The sequence below is a fragment of the Hylaeus volcanicus genome, chromosome 2, assembly GCF_026283585.1.
Source record: "Hylaeus volcanicus isolate JK05 chromosome 2, UHH_iyHylVolc1.0_haploid, whole genome shotgun sequence".
NCBI lineage: Eukaryota > Metazoa > Arthropoda > Insecta > Hymenoptera > Colletidae > Hylaeus > Hylaeus volcanicus.
The window spans coordinates 10,759,245-10,779,888 of NC_071977.1; the positions used below are offsets into that span (position 1 = coordinate 10,759,245).

Below are 20,644 nucleotides of genomic sequence, written 5' to 3' on the forward strand. Positions count from 1 at the left end.
TTCTTTCTCGTTGCTCTGTTTGGAGCTCGCGTCGTCGAAATTGGCATTGGAATCGTTCTCGTGAGGGAAAAGTGACTTCTTCAACTCCTCTGAGGAGAACTCCGGAGGATCAGCTTCCATGAAGGACTTCAAGCTAGGAAATTTTGATGGTTTCTCCGTGGTCGCTGCATCTTCATTTACATTTTCATGAACGGCGTAACTATTTTCTGTTGCGTTTGAAGTTTGTTGGTCTGAGTGACCATCGAGGTCTTCGGTTGAATTTATTTTCCTGCTGTCAGTGTCGTTGATATAGAAGTGGATTTCTCGATTTTCCTTTAGAAGCTCCCGATCTGCATCGATGATACTTGTGGTGTCTGATATGATAGAAGTTGGCTCTGTCCAGCCGGTGTTATCAGTTGAATTTAATTGAGGTGTCTCAGTCGTAATTAGAGGTCTTCTTCTCCTGATGTAGTTATACCTGGGCTCATTCCGTCTCGAATTTTCCTCTACCTTCGGTTCGTCCACGAATTTCCCAACCCTCGTCAACTCTTCCTTCGGTTTCGAATATCTGATCCTGTCGTTGATAGTGTAAATCACTCTCTGAGACTTCTCTTTCTTCTGATCTGCATCAGAACTTGAAGTGTCAACTGAAAGAGTTTTAGGATGTTTAGATCTTCTAGTATTCGAATCTTCTTTGTTTAAATTAGATTTTTCTTCCAAATTTGTATTTTTCTTTCCTCTAATACTCGAAACTGCTTTGGTTCCATTGACACTGTCATCATTCTCCTCAGCATTCACGTCTCGTTTATAAATACGAATCTTCTGGCGTCGAACAGGTCGCATAATCGAAGGCTTCTGTACATTCTGCTTTCTCGTTCTATTTCTCTGAGGAATTCTGTTCCTATTATAAGGCATTCGATACCTGTTGAACACTTTCGGTGGTTTCAGTCCTCCGATATTTACGTGTACGTTACTTGGCCGATCAGTAATTGTTATCACTTCATCCTTCTCCTTCTTGGCAATGCTGGCTGAATTTTCAGACGAATTCTTCTTCGCCACATCGCTCTCAGTAACCATGTCTTCGTCAGACGTTGGAACCGTGGTGAATTCTTCGACTTGATAAGAGTTCGCTAAGTTCTTGATGGTCCCCATAACGTCCTCGTACACCTGATTCTGATAAGGCATGTAAAACGAAGATACTTCGCTGGCAGACGAAACAGGTCTTCTGACAGGCTTTTGTGGTCTTCGAGCTTTCACATACCTTACTTGCGAACCCTTTATTCTGTAGACGCGAGGTCTTGTGACTATCCTGGCTTTGGGGTAGGTTTTGTAACGAATACGTCGCCTTTTCTGGACTCTTCTAGAAGTGGAACTAGGTTTCCTCGGCTGACGATGGTTTTCTGGCGATTTGGAAGACTTCTGCACCATGTAGTCATCGTCTTCTTTCGGGAACATCATGATTCTGGAGGCGAATTGCTTGGTGTCGACGTCTAAACCTCTCATTGGATCCTCCACTTCTTTCTCTAAGAACAACGGATTGTCGAAGGGATCCTCATCGAAATACTTCGCCTTGTAGCAGTCCAGCTTGTCTCCCAATCCTGTCAGTCGTGGTAGATTCTCCTTCAAGTCTCCGTCTGGAACTGGAGCCTCTTCCTTAGGCAACACCCTTAAGCTCGGTTCCACTTCGTCGCATTGCTTGTAAGCATCCCTTGAACTGTAGAACTCCATCTTACCATAAGTCTTCTTAGGCACTCTTCGGGGGTCCATCGCGTATTTCAAGGCGGAGGGAATTGGCAGGCTCTCGTAGAAAGGGTACTTGTTCGAGTCTATGCTGGCTTCAGGGATATCGGTAGTAGTTTTGTTCTCAGAATTATCTTCCTCGGTTAACTCTTCTACGTAGTCGAAGTCTGGGACCTCCACTTCGACATCCTTTTCATTCTCTTCAAATTCTGCAGATTTGTTTTCAGTGTCATTGAAACGAGCGTTGATCTCTTCATTCACGACGTCGTTGGCGATTTTTGGTGCCTCGTTGAGGAGCTCTTCATGGCTCTCCCTTTTCTGTTTCTCTGAGTCTTCAACAATTTCACTATTTGCAGCTTTGTTCTCATCGTTATTAAATCGAGCGTTAATTTTTCTGTGAAAATAGTCGTTGGCGATTCTGGGTGCCTCGTTTAGAATCTCTTCGTGGTCCATCCTCTCCTGTCTCAACCTTTCCTCAACAATTTCCCTCTGCGTCTCTCCATCGTCGTCCTCTAAGCCACCTCGACTGCTTTCATCCTCGCTTCCATTCTTGCTGAAATCAGAGGGAACACCGCCGCTTTCTCTTTCTTCGGCGACTCTCCCCGCGAGCAGCGATCTACGCGACCCTCCTCCTCGATCGATCGCGTGGGACCTCGATTTCTTCTCGATAGGCTGTTTTGCCATAGCGCTGGACGTGTCTGGAACAGGCCCCACTTCCAGGCCGCGTGTCACTTTCCGTCGCGGATTTCTTTCCTCGATCATGGCATTTTTCGCTGCTCGTTCTATTTCACCCTGATTAGACGTGCCGTTGTTTGCCAACGGATCGACGCCTTTCACAACGTCGCTTTCCCACCCTGTGGATCTTCTTTCTCTCCTTTTTGCGCGGATTCTGCTAATCGACTCGAAAGCTCTGCTCAGCTTCGACGGGCTTCCGCCACGGGTTACGTGACCGCTCGCTTCTTTGAACGTTGTATAGTCCCTGCCGAGGAATGGCACCGGTGGAAGTAAGCCAGCTGGCATCGAGTTCCTTTTGCGGTTGAACTGAACGTTGCGAGGCGGACTCTGACGAATAGGGATCGCTCTGAGCTTCGGATATCCACGACTGGGGCTCTCGAATCCAGGGAATTCGTTCTCCATGGGTACACGAAGGTCGAAGTTGTAGTAGCTTGCTTCTTTTTGTGGCAGTGGAGGACGCATTATTGTTAGGTAGGTCAGATCTTCGTTCTTGGATGGAAAGAGGTTGTTCTTTTGAAAGGAATTAGGATAGTGGTTTCTGCCACTGTTTTCGTTCTTCAGGTGCATGAGGACCTTCATGTAGTTGTCCTTCAACCTGGTGTTCTCTGATGATGCTTCGTTTGGAGGACTAGACGTTGATGATCCTTCATCTGGGGTGGGAGGTTCCTCAGGTTTGCCTGGTTTGTGCCTGACAGTGACCTTATAGCGTGGTTTACGGTTTGCGAATGAGTTTAAGGGTGGATTGAAAAAGGAGTTGCCGAAATTCTTGTCGAATTCTTCCTTGCTGTCTAGGTTTCTTTCAGAGTCTGTCAGTGATACTATGTGATTATTATTGAAGTGTTTAGTATTGTAAGCTTCAGGAAGCAAAGCGTTATCAGTTGTGGGTGTTGCGTGAGTATTGACTGGTTGCCATAATTCGTTCAGACTCGTTCCTTCTAGCCCTGTCAATTGATTATCCGACTGTTTATTATTTATTAGATACCTAGGGTCCATTGTTTGAACAGGAACGGATTCCTGTAGACTTAATGTCGCCGATTCCACGATTGGAAATTGAGTTGTTACCTGATCTCCGTAGAAAGTATAAGGACTGTTCTCGAAAGATGGAACTTGCAGGAGACTTGGACTCGAGGTGGTGGATTCCAAAATGGACGGAGATTCCATCGTGGTAAACTGATTCTGCCTCGCCTTGAAGTAATTCCAGAAGACTTGACTGTAGCTGGGAGTTACTTGACCGCCAGCAACTGGTTGAAAATCAATTCCTTCGGTGCCAGAACTCCCGTCAACGTCGTATCTATATGATTCTGAAGGTCCACTTGAAATTTCTCCAAAATTGGGCACTGTAGTTGTCGTTTCATATGCTCCGCGTTCGGTTGACACCCAATCCTCGTTACCTGGAGCGTCTGTAGTCGAATACTTTTGCATATAGACATCATCCAGCGATTCTTCGGAGTCATCCTGACTTTCTAACTTCAATTTTGTTCGTTGTTTGCTTTTCCTATCATTCTTCTCAATCTTTCGACCATATTCATCATCACCTGGAGACACTGTCAGGCTCTCCTGATCACTGGACTCCTCAGCTTTCTCCAATTTATTGATCTCAACCCCTTTCTCTATCTCTTCGACGTCCCTTTCCAAATCCTCCTGCAGCCTCTGTATTCCATTTTCAGCGACCACTTTAGGATAATCACTGCTATAGTCTATCGTGGTCCTATCTCTATAATTATCATCGAACTCCTTGAACTCTTCAGGATCGATCTTCTTGAGCTTGCTAGGTGCTGAATTTTCTTCATCACGATCATCCTCCCCATCGTCGGTCTTCTTCTTGGCGTCTATCTGCTCGTGGAGCTTCCTAGCGTAGCCCTCGTGGTAGTCAGCGTCCCTGACGTGACCAGCATGATCGTAAGCGGAGTCCTCGTAGCCTTCTTCGGTGTAGACGGTGTTCACCTTCGAGTTCCTCACCACTTCCCTCAATCTGGCCGCGTTTTCCTTCTCTTCCTCTGTCTCCGCGTCCTGTATCGCCTTCCACCGCGGCAGACGTCTCACGGTGTGCGTCCTCCTGACCTGAGCGTACAATCTCGTGGGCACGTCTTCCGACGAGACGTCCCTGACCTTCGATGGCTTGGCCCATTCCCCTGGAGCAGTGTACTTCGGTTTCGTTGGGACGTCCTTAGGTTCCTCGTACTCCGAATGTGGTATCATGTGATCCTCTGGCCCTTCAGGGTCTTCGTCAGAAGCTGAGTCCTCTTCGTCATCGTTCTGGGGATCCTCGAACCTATTGTAGACGATGGTCTCCGAAGATTCGACTGGGTCTTGGTCCTCCTCTTGCACAGCGGTCACTGATTCTGTTGACAACTCCTTTAAAGGATCACTGGAGTTGTTTACGTCACCTGGGATGCTGTTTATTAGTGTTTTTATAGGGTACAGAGCATCTGCTACCGACTCCGCGTGAGTTTCGAGGAATGACACCAGAAAAATGAAACACAAGCGACGAATTAGTGATACTTGACTCATTGCGTCAGACGTATCTTGCCATTGCACTTGGTGTCTGATAGGAGCGGATTAATTATAGCTTTGATCTATCGAAGCCAAATCATTTTGCGGAATCTACGGTAATAACGATTTCACTCGGCACGTGGGTAAGAGTCTTCTCCCGGCACTGTTCAGAGAATTTCAAGGAAGCACACGGTTTCGTTAATCGAATTACGGATGGTAATGATTCGGACATTCGACGCGGAGAAACTGTCGCCTGTTTTTTCGACCGATACGTGACAACTGGCGGTTTCTAATCATTTTCGAACGAGATCCTCCATCGAACTGCTCGCGGCACAGTCGTGGTGGCCTAATTTATATTTTCCAGCGAACCGAGGGGCAGGGGTAGAGTCCGAACCGTTGTTCACGGAGCGTGCAAGCCTAAGCGCTGAACGATTCTGTCACTCTCGATTGAATCCTTCGGCGGATCGTTTCACTGGAAAGGGAATAAAGAAATTCTCGATCAACCTGCTCCCTAGTCCACGCGCAACGTTAATTACTCCAACTCGTTTTTTTCTGCGCTACTTTCTGCTTCGATTCGGTAATTTGTCTCGAATAGCCGCGATCCTGTATCAGAAAGTTCATACTGCTCGCTCGTCTTTCTTCGATCGGTGTCGTTACTCTTCGCGAGGAATCTGTTTTACTTTTCTATCGTGTACTTTCAATTCATTCAGGTGAGACACCTTTGGAACATGTAGGATAATTAATTTTTCATGAAATGTTCTTTGTTGATATATAAGGATAAAATAAACAGAATTTTAACCCTTTGCACTCGACGACAGTTTTATTACAGAAAGTCGTAGAAATAAAGTATCATACTACTAGTTCAAAGTGTACCAGTTCACAGCTTAGAAACCTATTTATGAACCAGTATCGCTACGAACAGTTCGAGATTCAACGAAGGGGAGTTCGTCACCACGCGTTGAAATCGTCAAACGTAGAATCAAAGGACTGGTCTTTTCCACTCATGATTTTATTATGTCTAAACGAACCGCAGTATCGATGTACTTTTTGATAGTCTATTTCCTAATAAATTACAACATTTTAAATTAATTATTCAAATAACGCCAGTTTTTTCACATATTCTATTTGTTTGGGAATTTTCATAGTCATGACAATAAAAAGAGGTGGCAACGTTAAAGAAGCAAATGTCTTAGACATTTATTTTCAAACTACCCGGGAAATCAATTCCCGATAATGGCGGACTAGCGGAAAGTGTGTTCTGTTACAGATTGCTTGATAAACCGCACTCACTCGGTGGCTGGTTTCTTTGCGCTGGAAATTGCAGTTACCTCGCGCCAATCCGAATCTAATGACTATAATTTAGGAGTGCTGAACGTAACAATGCTGTTACCCACAGTATTATGATTTCCTTTTCATACATCAATCCACGTTATCGTATATTTAATTCAATGTCCCTGTGCAAAGCACCGAGGGAAAGCTGCAACCAAGTAACGACTTCCATTATAAAATAGACCCAATTCTTTTGGACTTCTAGAATATTGTTCTATTTTCGAACTGCAAAAAGTGTTTTCGCAATATCCTCTGGCCACCTTTAATTGTTCTTTTGTCCGGGTCCTCGCTGATTCACGACCCAACGAAAGAAGTCGGGGACTCGATTCCAACGACTCCGTTTCTAGAATTCCGAAGTTCAGAAAAGTTTCATCCTGGGCCAGCGAAGCGGAGAAAACTGTGGCTCGGGCGACACGCTTCGCGGCTCGACGCGGAAAGACCCAGTGCAATCGCCTCGCCAGAAACTTAGCAAGCGAAACAAACGATTCACAGACGGCTGAGCTAAGCAAAACGCTCTGTGCTCTTGACTGTGGATAACCAGTAAACGTTCGTTTACACTGGCGCAACGTCCACCACCGTGATCGAGGTTTCGACCTAAACGCTGCCGCAATCTGCTGCCTGGCTCAAAGTTAAATTACCATAATTTTTTATTTGATGTATTCAAGATTCTCAAAATCGAAGCATCGAACGAATTATTATATTCAGGATAAGCATGTTTGTTAACTCTTTCAGACCTAAATTTTTTTTTTCTCTTACGATCACAAAGAGATAAACTTTAAATGGAATCATCTAATCATTGAAATGTTGCTTATTTTTAATTTGAAGCAATTGAAATTGAGTAGAAATTAGGTACTTTACCTTTGATAATTCGTAAACGTGAGATACTTGAAAAATAATAAACTTTGGGACTCGACATGAGTGATATCGAACTTATAAGAGATGATGCGAACAACCTTGGAGACTTGAGGCAAGGTACGAGTGATATTGGACGACTGGATAAAAACGAAACAGAGGATTGCAGTCCCTGGTATCCCAGGACTCAATACCTACTATAAAGAGAAAGAGAGACGAGTCGCAGGTTGAGTGGAATGTGGTATGAGTATGGGGAATGTGGACAGGGCTTCGCAAGTCCTTATTGAAGGCTGACTGGAACTTCTGATCACAATTATTACTGGTGAAACTATACTCGAAACATTCACTGAGTAAAAAATTAAAAAATATTTGCCTCGAAAAAAATTCATGAATTAATGTATTACATTGGACTCAATCTGAAACATTCTGCATGTAAATGACGCAGTAGTTTGAAAGCAACATAATACACAATTCTCTGTTGAAATTGTCAGACAGTAGTATAACAAGTCTGGAGTCACGAGTGATTGACATCGAACTATTAAACGAAATATTAGGAAATGTAGAATGTTCAAGTTATTAAGAAATATCTTGGACTCAATTTCTTATATTCTACTTCAGTCAGCCAATATTCAATATTTTTCTGTCAATGCGATACCAATTAGTCACAATATTTACTATATAGAATTTAAAAAAATATTAAATATAGTTCATAGACTAATTTTGGTTATACCATAATTTTAGTTATTTCAGGTCGTATAAAATTAAATAAGTACAGTGAGATCGTTGCTACGTCATATATTTAATGATGATTCGCAGGACACGAGCGTACAATTTATCCACGATAATTCATAAATTAATAAAAATAACGAATAATAAATATAATAGAATAAAATTCACGCAAAAATTACATAACTAGAATCAGCTCGCGATTGCACCTGCCCAACGTAATCATTATATTTCTACAGGCGTTAGACATTCACTACCGTTATACTGAGCGTTGTATTAGTATACTCTGTTCAATCTAGTTCCGCTATGTATAACAAAAACGTGTAATCGTTTCTCTATGAAATATCGAACAAAAAAACATGTTCAATCCTTAAGTTGCCATTCCATTAAATCGCGGTGACGATGATGTGAGGAATTTCTAATTTCTGTTGAAGCAAAATACAATTTTCAAGATTCTAAATCAATTTTCCAGTTCCTTCCTTGATATCCTAAAAGAAATTATTCGAATTCAATGAGCTCAATACAAAGGAAAATCCAAGGAAGTTTTACAAAATGAAACGCTCTATTTGAAGAGCTATGTCTAATTAATTGATCAAAACATGTACAATTTAAATAATCCAAAGCTCTGCAGTCATAAAAATTGTCAAAAAAGTTTCACAGCATTCTCTAATATGATGATGAAAAGTACCATTGCAAAGGATACTTTCGATGAATATGGATGAGTACTTAAATTTAAGAATGAGTATAAAATATAAATCTACTATCGTTGCGAATAATTACGATTTTATACAAAAGATAGAAAGGATCAGGTACTCTAAAGAAAGTCAAGCGTCGCCTAAGACGATATCACCGGTTTCCATGCGTTGGGATCGTCTTGAGACGACGCTGACTGTGTCTCAGCTGAATGCAGCATCGACGCTTCAGGTCTAAAAAAGTCGATTATAGGGTGATAATTGTAATTGATTCGCCTCTGTGGCTCCTGATATTCGTCGTAAAAACCGCTATTTTGTAACCGAGACGAGGCGTCCATGTCCAGATCATATGGTTGACTGTATCTGCACATATTTATTCGTGATAATTTAAATCTAATCAAAAGCTGGTCCTTCAGTCGTCAAATTTTCAATTACCTGTTTCCAATGGAGCTGTTAGTCGCAGGTTCAGTCTGTTCCTCTACGTGCGACGAAGATTCCCGTCTATAGGGTGGTCTGCTAGGTCTACCTGGCCTGGAACCCTTCAGCAGTGGTCCAGTGTAGCCTGGTGCTCTCGTGTTTGGCGCGTGTTGTTGAGGCAACTTGTCGAAAGGCCTCGAATTGGAAGACGAAGGCTTCTTCGACCTCGTTCTGACAGGAAGGGTAAATGTTGGTCGACTTGGGGTGGCATCTACAGTGGGTTTCTTGTTGCTTGAGCCTACTAAGTCAACGAAACAAAATTTTTGTTAACACAGCTTCTAGAATATTAAAGTATACGTACAGATGAACAAATGAAGAAGAACTTAACTAGAATGGTTGCACTGACCTTCTGGTTGAGAAAGTAACAAATATTAAGATTTAAGAAATTTTTGTGAAACTAAATCTATATAAATTACATATTTCTAATATTACTTTATTTTTTTTTTTTGCGTACCAAGAATGGAGTCAAAGCTAGATGAGAATTTGTTCAAATAATTCAGCTTCGTGACTTCCTCGAAATCATCCTTTTCATCGTTCGTCGTGGCGAAATCGGATCCTGGAAACGATTCCTTCTTCTTCGGGGGTGGATCCGTATGATGAGGTGGAAAGATCTCGGAATAACCGTGCACGTGGCAGCTGCAGCAGGATGGTACCTTAAAAATGTCCATGTGGAGACCCAACTTACTGTCCCAGGTCAACAGTCTGTGGTAATTGTACACTTGCACGCACGACGATCGATAGTTCTCCGATATGAAGGAGCAGCTCGACTGTGGTTTTCTGAAATTTACAGACCAATACTTTATTGTCGCCATGACATTCGCCATAAGGAAATGTTCGAAGGATCTTTTTTTATGAGCTTTCAGTTTTGCATTACCACTGCGAAGACGGTGAAGCGCAACGCTTAGACGCAGTGGTTTATTTTTTTACCTTATTGAATTCTGAACAACGTACGTATTTTGTTCAATCGTTTGGAACGAAGCGGTCAGTCTTATTTTTTACGACAAAGTTGGTTGAAATGTTTCAGGTAAGTTGTTGGGGAAAGTGTTAACTGAATCGAACATCCGCTTTTATTGAATCAATGAAGAAGATAGGGACGAATTGTTTTGAAAATAGAAATAAGTTTCTATGGAGTGAAAGCTAAATATTTCAATGGAATATGAAGTAGAATTATTGTAAAGAAAATTATAGTCTATATATAGTCTTCCTTTCTCACCTAAATTAGTAAGGATGAAGAAAGTAATTGTAATCATGCTCTACTTACGAACACTTTTCCATTCTCAAAGTCTGTGTATGTTCTCCAGTATTTATTATATATTTCCAAATGCCAGAAGCGGCTCTGGCCAACTGGGGACGTGCGTATTTGATGACTGAAGGACAGGTGAAGCCTTCTTCGGCATTATCGTATGGCGAATTTGTGTCGGATCTCCTGGAATAATTTAAATGATCAATGAATGAAACAATGAAACTTAAAGTGGCCGTGTTCAAGATCTATTAAAATTACAGTTGAACACAAAATTTATTAAACACTGTTCATTGGACTTTCTGACCCTGCAAGCAGGCAGTTTGCAGTACACTGCAGTCCAGCAGGTGAACGTTCAACAGGGGTACGCTGGCATTATTGATTGGAATAGTATGAATTGAGCCGTTCACTACACAAATCGATTAACACCACTAGTCGCATAAAAATTGTAATATTATTTTTTGACTATTTTTTCTTATTAATTTTATATACCGTTAGATGGAAGCTACATCTGTAATCATACATTCTACAATATTTCTTTGAATTTATATTATAAAAGGACGTAACTTTTTGCTCCTTCTAATAATTAAAAAATGAATCTCACCTTCTAATTTCATTGCTCTCGAACCGATTCTCATATCGTCCAGAATACTTGTTCTGAAATTTACTTTCAAGGGGCAAGGATACCGGCAGGCTTTCACCAGACTCATCAAAATCCTGCGACTTGTAATCCGTCAACAAGGCTGCGACCATCTCCTTGTTTCCCCTCAAGCTCCTGGCGATCGCCTCGCTGAACAAGTTTCACTTAATGAAATCGATCGACGGAACGCAGAAAAAAAATAATTAGGCATCGTTACGATCATCATTTAAGTTAATTTCGCTTCATTAAAAGCGCCTCTCGAACTCCAGCCTAATCTACTGCATATTTCACAGATTTCACAGAATCAAATTACCGAAGAAGAAAAGAAAACGAAAGTTCGTGCTTTCGCCGTTGCTATCGGAACTTCCTCTTTTGTCTATGAATGCTCGATTAAAAAAATGGCGATGAGAACACGGGAGTCCAGGCAATTGCGCAATGGGAGCCACGAATGTATAGAATTACAGGAAAAGTACTTTCTTCCATTTTAATGAGCACGCGAATTATGTCGTTACTGTTGTGAAACGACGATTTAATTGGAGCTAAGTCTTGTCTCCGTATTCGAGAAAGTTTATTAAGATGTACGCTGGCGTATGATTTAGTTGCGCAATTGTCGCATTCCGGGGAAATGAAGAGAAAAGCGCGATGGAACTCACTGCGGATAATCAGTCGCTTCGAGACAAACTGTCTTTGTGAAGAAAGTGCAGTCCTTTTCCGTGGGATCCTTCTTCACTTCCGTGGGTCGTCTTGGCGGTCTGATCAGTGATGGTCTTGCCAGATCTGTGTAATTTCATTTATTAGGATTGTACAGTGATATTGATTTAAAGCGTTAATATATCTTCTCTGAGTCAGTAATGTATGTTTAATACTCTAATGTGTAACACATATTTTCTTCGACCTGTGACAGCTTTTAAAAAGCAGAATTGAGTAAATCCTGCATGTGATCATCAATTATTAAATAAACCTCTCACTAAACAAATCGATTAACTCCACTTTTTGAAAAATCATAAACGAACCTGCATAAACGTTCCTCCGAATAGTAGATGCTGGTCTTCTTGGTGGAGGGCGGTACGTGGGTCGTTTCCTCAGGCCCAGCCTGACAATCTTCAGTTCTTGAGCCTATGATAAAAAAATAAATTAAATTAATAATAAGTGTTTCTGTGAAAGTGTCTCCGACACTACAAGCACAATATAATTAAATATTACAATTTCCACTCATCTCCACATGTCCGTTTCGCAACAATAATAAAGTTATCCACCCTGAGAATAAAACTGCCGCAATAAAAATATTATAAACATACTCCAAGTAGCTTTACGACTTTTCAAACATTCAGTTGCACAGACTGAATTCTCGATTTCGTAACCAACGGACACCCATCCTCTCACAGAATTTTATCTCTCCTTGTATTAATTACACCTGAATTTCAATTTTAACCGTTGTTATCCACCGAGAAATCTTAATCACAGGCAACAATGTGTCCGCACGACACCGTCAGCATACGTTTCGACCAGGTACGCTAATTAATGCCCGGAATGGAAAGTCTCCCCGTGTCCATCAAGAAAAGGTCCGCGTACGTCCATCGAATTACGTCCGGGAATTTCTACGAGTATCGTAATTAAATTCATCGATTGCAGTCGCGTGGAAGTGTCTAGTACGAGACCGATAGTGTCCTTTCGAAAAATTCCTAGATCTGGAGAGATAACCAGTCGGTGCAAGATGGGTATCTCTGGATAAATTAATCGTACGTTGATCTGGGAATTACGTGACGAGACTGAATCGACTATGTTACGACGTCGTAACTAACGCGATAAAAAGGTCGACGCGGTTTCGGCGTGTCGAATGGACAGATCTCGCGAACGAGAAAGCTAAGTGAAGAAAGATAAGATGGTTGCGTGATTAGTTGACGTGACGCGTACTTTTGGAGACGAGTTTCAAGATTGTTGATAGAAATGACGCGAGGGGAATATTTATTAGACGGAAATATATGTATTCATGTGGACCTCGGAAGGAACCTTAAGGATGATTCACTGAACGGAGAAGTTTTTAAGACTTTCTAGAGGTTTTCTCCAGTGGAAGACAAATGTTTACTAATATTGGCTCTAAAGCGTCGAGTCTCTGCGATCTGAATGTACACACTGTCGTTTGTGTTCACTGACACAGTGAATGATGAAACAAAATTCGATGGAAATGCTCTTTACCTCTGGCAGTTCCTCAGGTGTCTCCTCGTCGCCTGTAGCATCATCAGGTATAACCTTCGAGATATCCGCACTGGTTGGTAACGCGAGTCCTCTGGTGGCATTCTGTCGATTCCCATTTCCAAACGTGGATGGAGTCTTTTTGAACCAAAAGAATATTGTACACCACACATCATTTTATTACCGAACATTTTTCTAAAAAAGATTTTCCACAGCTTCTTCATAAGAAAAATAATACAATCTTAAAATCTCAATGAAACAGACTCATACACGATTAAAACTAACTGAAAATTGAAACAAGCGTCTGGACTTTCATCTCTTCTAATTTCTACACTGAATTTTAATTACCACCATCACGACGTTAATATCTCTACCTGTAATTAATCGCGGTTAAATATTATTTAAGCAAATAGAAACCTCTTTCGCTCACCGAAATCATCGTCGTCCTATTCCCTGGCTCTTCGTCGTTGATCTTGATGGACGTGACGGTCGTCTCGTTGTGTTCTTTACGGTCGTTAAAGTCCCCGTCGTCTTTGAGATCCTCCTCAGCGCCGACATTAATCGAGGATAGTAGCACGACTGTCTAGAGAGTGAAACGACCACGAGATCATTTGTGTGCGTTCGCATAAACTTATTATTATCACTGACAATAACATTATGCCGGGGCGACGCCGTTCGTCACACTCGCGACGGTCGACTTATTATAATGTACGCGTTCCATTCGTAACCATCGCTTGTCAAATAATCGCGAATGATTAATGATTTTCACTGCGAGAATTGTTGCTTGCTTTCAATGTTTCAACTTCAGGATCCGCTCGGTTCGGTGAAACAGAATTTTTAGAGAATTATTAAACAACAAGAAGCATCTGAGTGTCATGTTTCGTTGAATGACTGTTTGGTATGTAATGCTGTCAGTTTTAAAATGTTAGTTAAAGATACACTGTATTTAAGAGCATAACAGAATTTTAATTGATACAGTGAGGATTAATAGGGAACCTCGGACAAGCAATTTATTTACGTTTCGTCTCACCTGTCTGGGCATGTACATATTTGGACATAAATCATAAGATAAAATCATTCTCAGCATATTTTACAATCTATTAATTTTAAAGGGTCTACAACTCCAAGTTTCCCACGAACTGTACATGTTTCGTCACTTTCTACGTATTTGTTAATATTTTCACGATAATCATTGATATCGCATTTTTTTTTAAATGAAAATTCTTCCGAAGACATCTAAGAATGTGTATGTATTTTTTATTTGCTAAAATTTTGTTAAAAAATGATGACATTTTTGTTGTAATTAATTACTGTACGAATACTTTTTACACTGGCTGTTTTGTAATTACTCGAAGCAAGAAAGTAAGAATTACGAAGACACCGTCATTAGTATTCCAAAAAAGGCAGTAACTAGTCTAATGAGTCGCCATTAAATTGATCACTATCATCATTAATCATACGCCGTTTCAAAATTACGGTACAGCCAGCGACTATGACTCTATCATAACACTATTAATACAACGTGCCGGATTTCTGCGATTCTTTCACATGGTGGGACGCGCAATTAATTCTTTTCCGTTACATACATAATTTACGACCCTCACGAGAGCCAGGGAATAAAGAAAGAAGATCCCCGATAAAGAATCATCCTGTCCCAAAACTGGTATTGCCTCTTCCTTTTTATTTATCGTTCGCGCGAATTCTTCACAGTGTACGAGTGCAACGCACTCCGTCTTATCGCTCTCGCAGGATCATTCGTTCGAAACACGCTCATTCCCTCGTGTAATAGTGACGAACGAGCTTCGAACGTTACGATAGAATTCATTTCAAGAGACAATGGCACGACTCCGCTATTATGCGGGAATTAATCGCCAGGTAGCATTACGCGAGCCCCTTGTTTGCTAAGTTAGTGGACCAGCTATCGCGGAAGAAATCGCTGGAAGCAGTGTGTCGACTGCGGAGAAACGTTTCAGCGGAAGTGCCACTTGTAAAGCGCGAACTCACGCGCAGCTATGTAAATTTCGATATGTTTGAAATTATCACAGTTAAAAATTTGACATTTTCAGTGCTTGGAAGCATTTTCTATCTTGAAAACTGGTATCTGTAACAGTCGACTGATTTAAATCTCATATAAATTTTCTGAACTTTTTTCGAAGAAAATTTGTGTTTCTTTATTTTACTCGACTTTAATATTGCACCATAAGAGACTTAACAATGCCAAATTTCCAACTGACGTATTACCAAAGATAGATCAAAGCAATCCCTTCCGGTATTAATTTGTTAGTAATGTTCCTGGCTTAGAAAACCAAAACGAGAATTAATCTTTTGTCTGCTATGCAGACTATTCTTCCAGCTCCCAAGAAAGAAATCACTGAAATTAGTATGTCGGCCGTAAAGGAACGTTTCAGCGGAAGTACCACCTGTGTAATTTGTACTTCAACTATGATTCTGTGCACGTTGGGTGAAATTACGCGATTTTCCAATGGAGCTTCGGGAAAAGAAATGATAAAAACGGGCTTGCCTACGATTCGCGATAAACACACGCTGGGTGAAAGTTATGTTGCTCTGAACGTGTCGAATTATTTAGAACAAAACGTGTGTTTACGCTCGTGAATACGATCTGAAGTTTCGGTGGATGAAAGTATACGTATAAGTATACGTAAGTTGATGCAATTTATTATAAAGCATTTATTTCGAGGCAAATGGAACTCGATATGAGATATAATTTATCATGTTCAGTATTGAATCCTTATCCTCTTAATGGCACACCTCATTGCCTTTTAACTTAATTCTACATATTACTTTTGATGAGATCGAAATAGACTAAGTGAAACGTCAGGAGGACACAGGTGTTAATAGCACCGTACACGATCCGTGCGCGCGTTGAAACGAAACGTCAATTAATTGGCGACAGTGCAACGCTTCGATGGAGATTTTCATTTATCACGGTTGCCTAGTTTCTCTCTTTGAATTTGAATGAGCGGTTGTATAACTTTCACGCTGATATGGGCACTCGTGACAAGGGTAACTTTCTAAAATATGAATTTCCGACAATACTGCCGCGGCCCGTTCCAGCAATTTTTTTTATTGCCACCTGACAATGAGTGAGAAATCAGAATTATATTATATGACGCTTGTAGTTTGTACAGCCAGTCCAATAACTACTCATACCCTCTACCTTTATTGAAGAAGTTAGTGTAAATTAAATGATAGGTTTAATATTTTTAAATAAATGCTTCATCATGCATACGTACACAAATAGACTTTACACATTTCTACACTCGCGATAAAAAGCTTGTTTGGAAAGATTAAACCGATCGTTTAATTTTGACAAATTTCTTTAATAGACCTAGATGTTACGACAATTTATAGGACTGACTGTATGTAGTTTAACCATGAAAGAATACGTCAAAATTAGCTTAGACAGAACTTCACAGACGTGTTACTACCTAGACCTAGACAAAGTAAAACGCCAGCAACACAAAGTATTGGGTTGTCCGGAAAGTTCATACCGATTTTTGGTAGATGGTACAGGTTTGAATATATCGAAGTGATTGAATACAAATACCGTTCATACCATCCCTTAAACGTTGGAAAGGTTGTGGAACAAAATGGCCCCTATGTAATTCAATAAATATATATTAAAATTCAAACGTGCTTTTGAATGTTTCTTAGAAATTGGCACGAACTTTCTGGACAACCTAATAAAATCAAGCCAGACTCGAAGGAACCAGATACAGCGTATCCCCATTAGGTTTATCTAAATTTGGCTAGATAGTATTTTCAATCAATTCAAGACACCTGGCTCAAGCATTGGCCAAGTTCGCTGTCCTGTCGAATTAGGACTATCAGGTTTAGGTTACTCCAACTTGATTGCATCCTACCTAACCCAAACGAGTCTAACGAACCCACAACAATCCTTCCGAGCTTACCCAAGGTCTGAGTCGCAAACACCTGGCAAGTCCTGCCGAGTCGAAGACTGGTTTTTGACAAATTCGTCTTGTCACGTTGGCTAAAATCGTATCTCTCCCAGGTGGTCTCGCGTACTCGAAGAAGCGCCCTAGGGCATCCTCTCCGGCAGATATCTGATATGAACTCTACTGCCGCTGGAGAAGTGGCTGGTAACGTTGATGTATCAACGTGGCATGGTTTTCACTAATGTTATCATTCGCATCGCCTCTTATCCTGAAGAATCGAATCGAGTCGAGTCATATCATTTGCTCTCACACAAAGTTTTGATTCGTTCCTCGCTCTGCAGCGCTCAGCGCTCTCCATTCTGATCTCGATGAACCTTTCCGCCAGACATGTATTATTTTTGGCGCGAGTCCAAACACGATGGAGAACCTAGGCGCGAGAACGAGGTGCTAACTGTCAGGAAGTGGGCAATGTAACGCGAAGGGGCATTATGCCACGCGAAATAACCGTAAAAGTGGAAATTCCAACATATCCTCTTTTGTTTGCAATCAACGCTGACCCAGTAACCATGATGCCTGCCAGAAGGAAGAGCTACGATCTCACTGAGTGATCCTTTTCTTTTGTATCGCGGCTCCTCATCAGTTCTTAGCTAATAGCGCACAATTTTCAGGATATTTTGTAACCAGCGCCTGCTGTTATGACTATTTATGTCAAACGGGTGTAACAGCTTCGTTTTTCTTGCTCGAGATGAACTGTTGACTTCCGTTTCATTCTCTTCAGACTTCTCATACAATTTCCACGAGTATTATCTTATTTCCAAATGATTTTAAATGTATGCATGTTTGCCAAACCTATGATAAATATTCAGCTATTTTTAAGTATAACGTTAGCTCGATGAATTCGTGAAATATTTATAAGTCAATGCGAAGAATTTAATTTAAGAGACATTAATCACGAATTTGCATTCTATTAATATAGAATTAAAAATGAACTTTGGAACGTCAAAACTACCGTTTCGCACGCACTTGGTACTGAATCGTGAATTTTGAAAGGAAAGTTTCATTCAGGACGGCGATAGAAAGCTTTCCAGCGTCCCACGGATCCCCCAGGCGCATTCACGAGATTTTCTTCGTGATCGGCACTTTTCTTATTGCGGCGACACGATTAACAGGGCGCTTAATTTTCTTCCAACTTTCATCATAAACTTTCGTCGATGTTAGATTATCATCGAAAACTTTCAACGGTGCTGATCGTGCTGCGGAGATAAATGATTGTCGCGCGGGATTTTCGACTGTGTCGGCGCGTCAAAGGAAACTGCCAGTGAAGCTGAAAATGAGGTTTTAATGAGGTTCTATTACGTTTCAAGTAATAATAGCACGTGGAAGTTTTCTGGAGGTAGCCTAACTGTCTCAAAATATTTTTAAGCCGATTTATAGCTGTCACTGTCTGTGATAATTATTTTTCTTGAATTATTTTTCTTGAATTACTGCTTGGTAATTTATTTTATTTGCTTCAGAAACTGTATATTAATTTTTCTAAATTGATCACTCACTTTAAAAATTATATTTGTAAGAATAGACTATTGTAAATCTCATTTAAATGTTTTTTTCGTACTTGACTTGATTCAATATTATTACATGGTCACATATTCTAGATCTCAAAAATTAACAGAAAGAAGACTTTAATATTATACTTGTAAGAATAGATTATTTCGAATCTCATTTCAAGAATCTATATATAAGAAATAAGTTTATTTTTAGAAATCAGAGAGTGGAATCGCCGAGAATTTTAATAGCAACGTTTTATTCGCGTTTTTATCAAATGTTTCATTTGCTGCACGACGGCGCAGTCGGAATTCTGCAGCGATTAAGAGGAAGCTATTTACTTTTCCTGGTTCCGACAGGTTACCGGATCAAGGCCACGCAAAGGTTGTTCCACTTTACCTCAGGAGAGGCAACAGATGTGGTCAGGTGAGCAGTCAGTCACCTTTTCACAACGAAAACACCGGAACGGTTCAAACATTCCTTCAACGAATCTCAGCTGGGCAATGTTTTCATTATAAGCCCGATTCGATTTTTTATTTTATGCGCAAACGTAAATGCCACGGTGATACTCGCGGCTGTCAAATAAATTTCGACGAACAGCAACTTCTGTGAAAAATATAGTTTACCACGGATCCCTGTCTCGGACGCTTTCAAAGAAAGTTTATATTGACCATTTTTGGACTGTAAGACACGTTCTAGAATTTGAGGCGGGATTCTGGTTTGATTGGATGATAGAATCGACAGTTTTATTAGTTGTTTATTCTCGAAAGTTAGGATCGTAGACGTTATTAAAATTGTGTGACGATGAGCGCAGATTTGAAAAGTTGTTTTTTTTTAAGAGAAGACAAGACATAAATATCAAATAAATCGTCATGTTAAATTTGAACCTGACATGACATTCTGTTTCCAAGACACATACTTCTAAAGATGACTCTTTAAATCACCCAGCAAAGCAGAATTCTGTCATAAAGGATCGCAATTTGTGTTTAATCGATCGATTTTGGTAATGCCTGTAATCAAATCGCAAGTAGTTTATGAGCGATCATCGTTCAGGTCATATTCATGAAAGTGACTTGTAATTATTGATGACGTTTCGTCCAATTCTGCGAAAAATCGGTGAAAGTCGATTCGATACGATTTATTGTTGATTTTCCAGAATCGTAGACATTTTAAGAGTGAGTCATCTTTGACTACTTAAGTGTATACATTTTACTTTACTTTCCCTATTATTAGATACAGGATATTAGACTAGGAAGAGATTCTTCAAAACTATTTACAGAGACTAATTTCATTGTGCTTTCAATTGCAGAGCGTAATTATGCAAGGGTTAATCTACATCCTCAGAGCACGATTATTTATTCTTAACACATTCGCGACAGGCAGATATTTTATGTTTCTAGTACCGAGTAATAACGAAAATAATAAAAAATTCTGAACCTGGGAATCGCAAATTTACATCGCTAGGGGGGAAGATAAGAATACAAAATATGTTTTGGAATATCAATATTGTAAATATGTAATGTATAAAAGCAATATGATTTTCATAATTTTTTCATAACGAAGAATAGCATTTGAGGTGACATGAATTCACATCAGCGGATGTGAATGTGTTAATATTAATAAATCAAAGATTAAACACAGGTAAATTCTCACCACAGAAATCAGAAGTAATCCTCGCGCCATAATTGCTCCTCCGTATGATCTATCATCAACCTCTTCTCACTTCTTCCCAATGCACTGAACACTCACTGTCACCATCAACCTCCTCAACCCTTCTCCCTTTCTCAATCAGCCTCCCAAAGAAGTTCTCAGTCCCTTCCTCAAACAGTTCCAAACCGACCAACCAAATCACGAGCCACTAATCATCGATGCTTAAAGACGCCTCAACTCCTCCAAAAGGAGAACTTCTCGATTTATTACATATATTTCAGTCCGTTCTTGCAAATACAACCTCCGATTATGCTCAATGGATGAAGTGGTACCTCTCGGTAAATGTCTCGAGTTGAATTTTTGACGAGATGTTCCCGCGCGAAGTCAGTGGACAGGGCCACGAGGAGCGAGGATGAAAAATTCAGCGATCGCGGAGGCG

General features: G+C 40.5%; 1 protein-coding gene across 1 annotated transcript; it reads right to left on the minus strand.

The window, feature by feature from the left end:
• Positions 1–7,919: 7,919 nt before the first annotated feature.
• LOC128872033 (neurotrophin 1) lies at positions 7,920–20,480 on the minus strand. The gene is made up of 10 exons (XM_054114313.1): positions 20,209–20,480; positions 13,527–13,679; positions 13,100–13,234; positions 11,917–12,019; positions 11,557–11,680; positions 10,868–11,053; positions 10,285–10,449; positions 9,478–9,800; positions 8,982–9,261; positions 7,920–8,909 (listed from the first exon to the last, which is right to left on the minus strand). The coding sequence occupies exons 1-10, from the start codon at positions 20,236–20,238 to the stop codon at positions 8,690–8,692; spliced, it is 1,719 nt and encodes a 572-aa protein (XP_053970288.1). The 5' UTR covers positions 20,239–20,480; the 3' UTR covers positions 7,920–8,689.
• Positions 20,481–20,644: the final 164 nt, after the last annotated feature.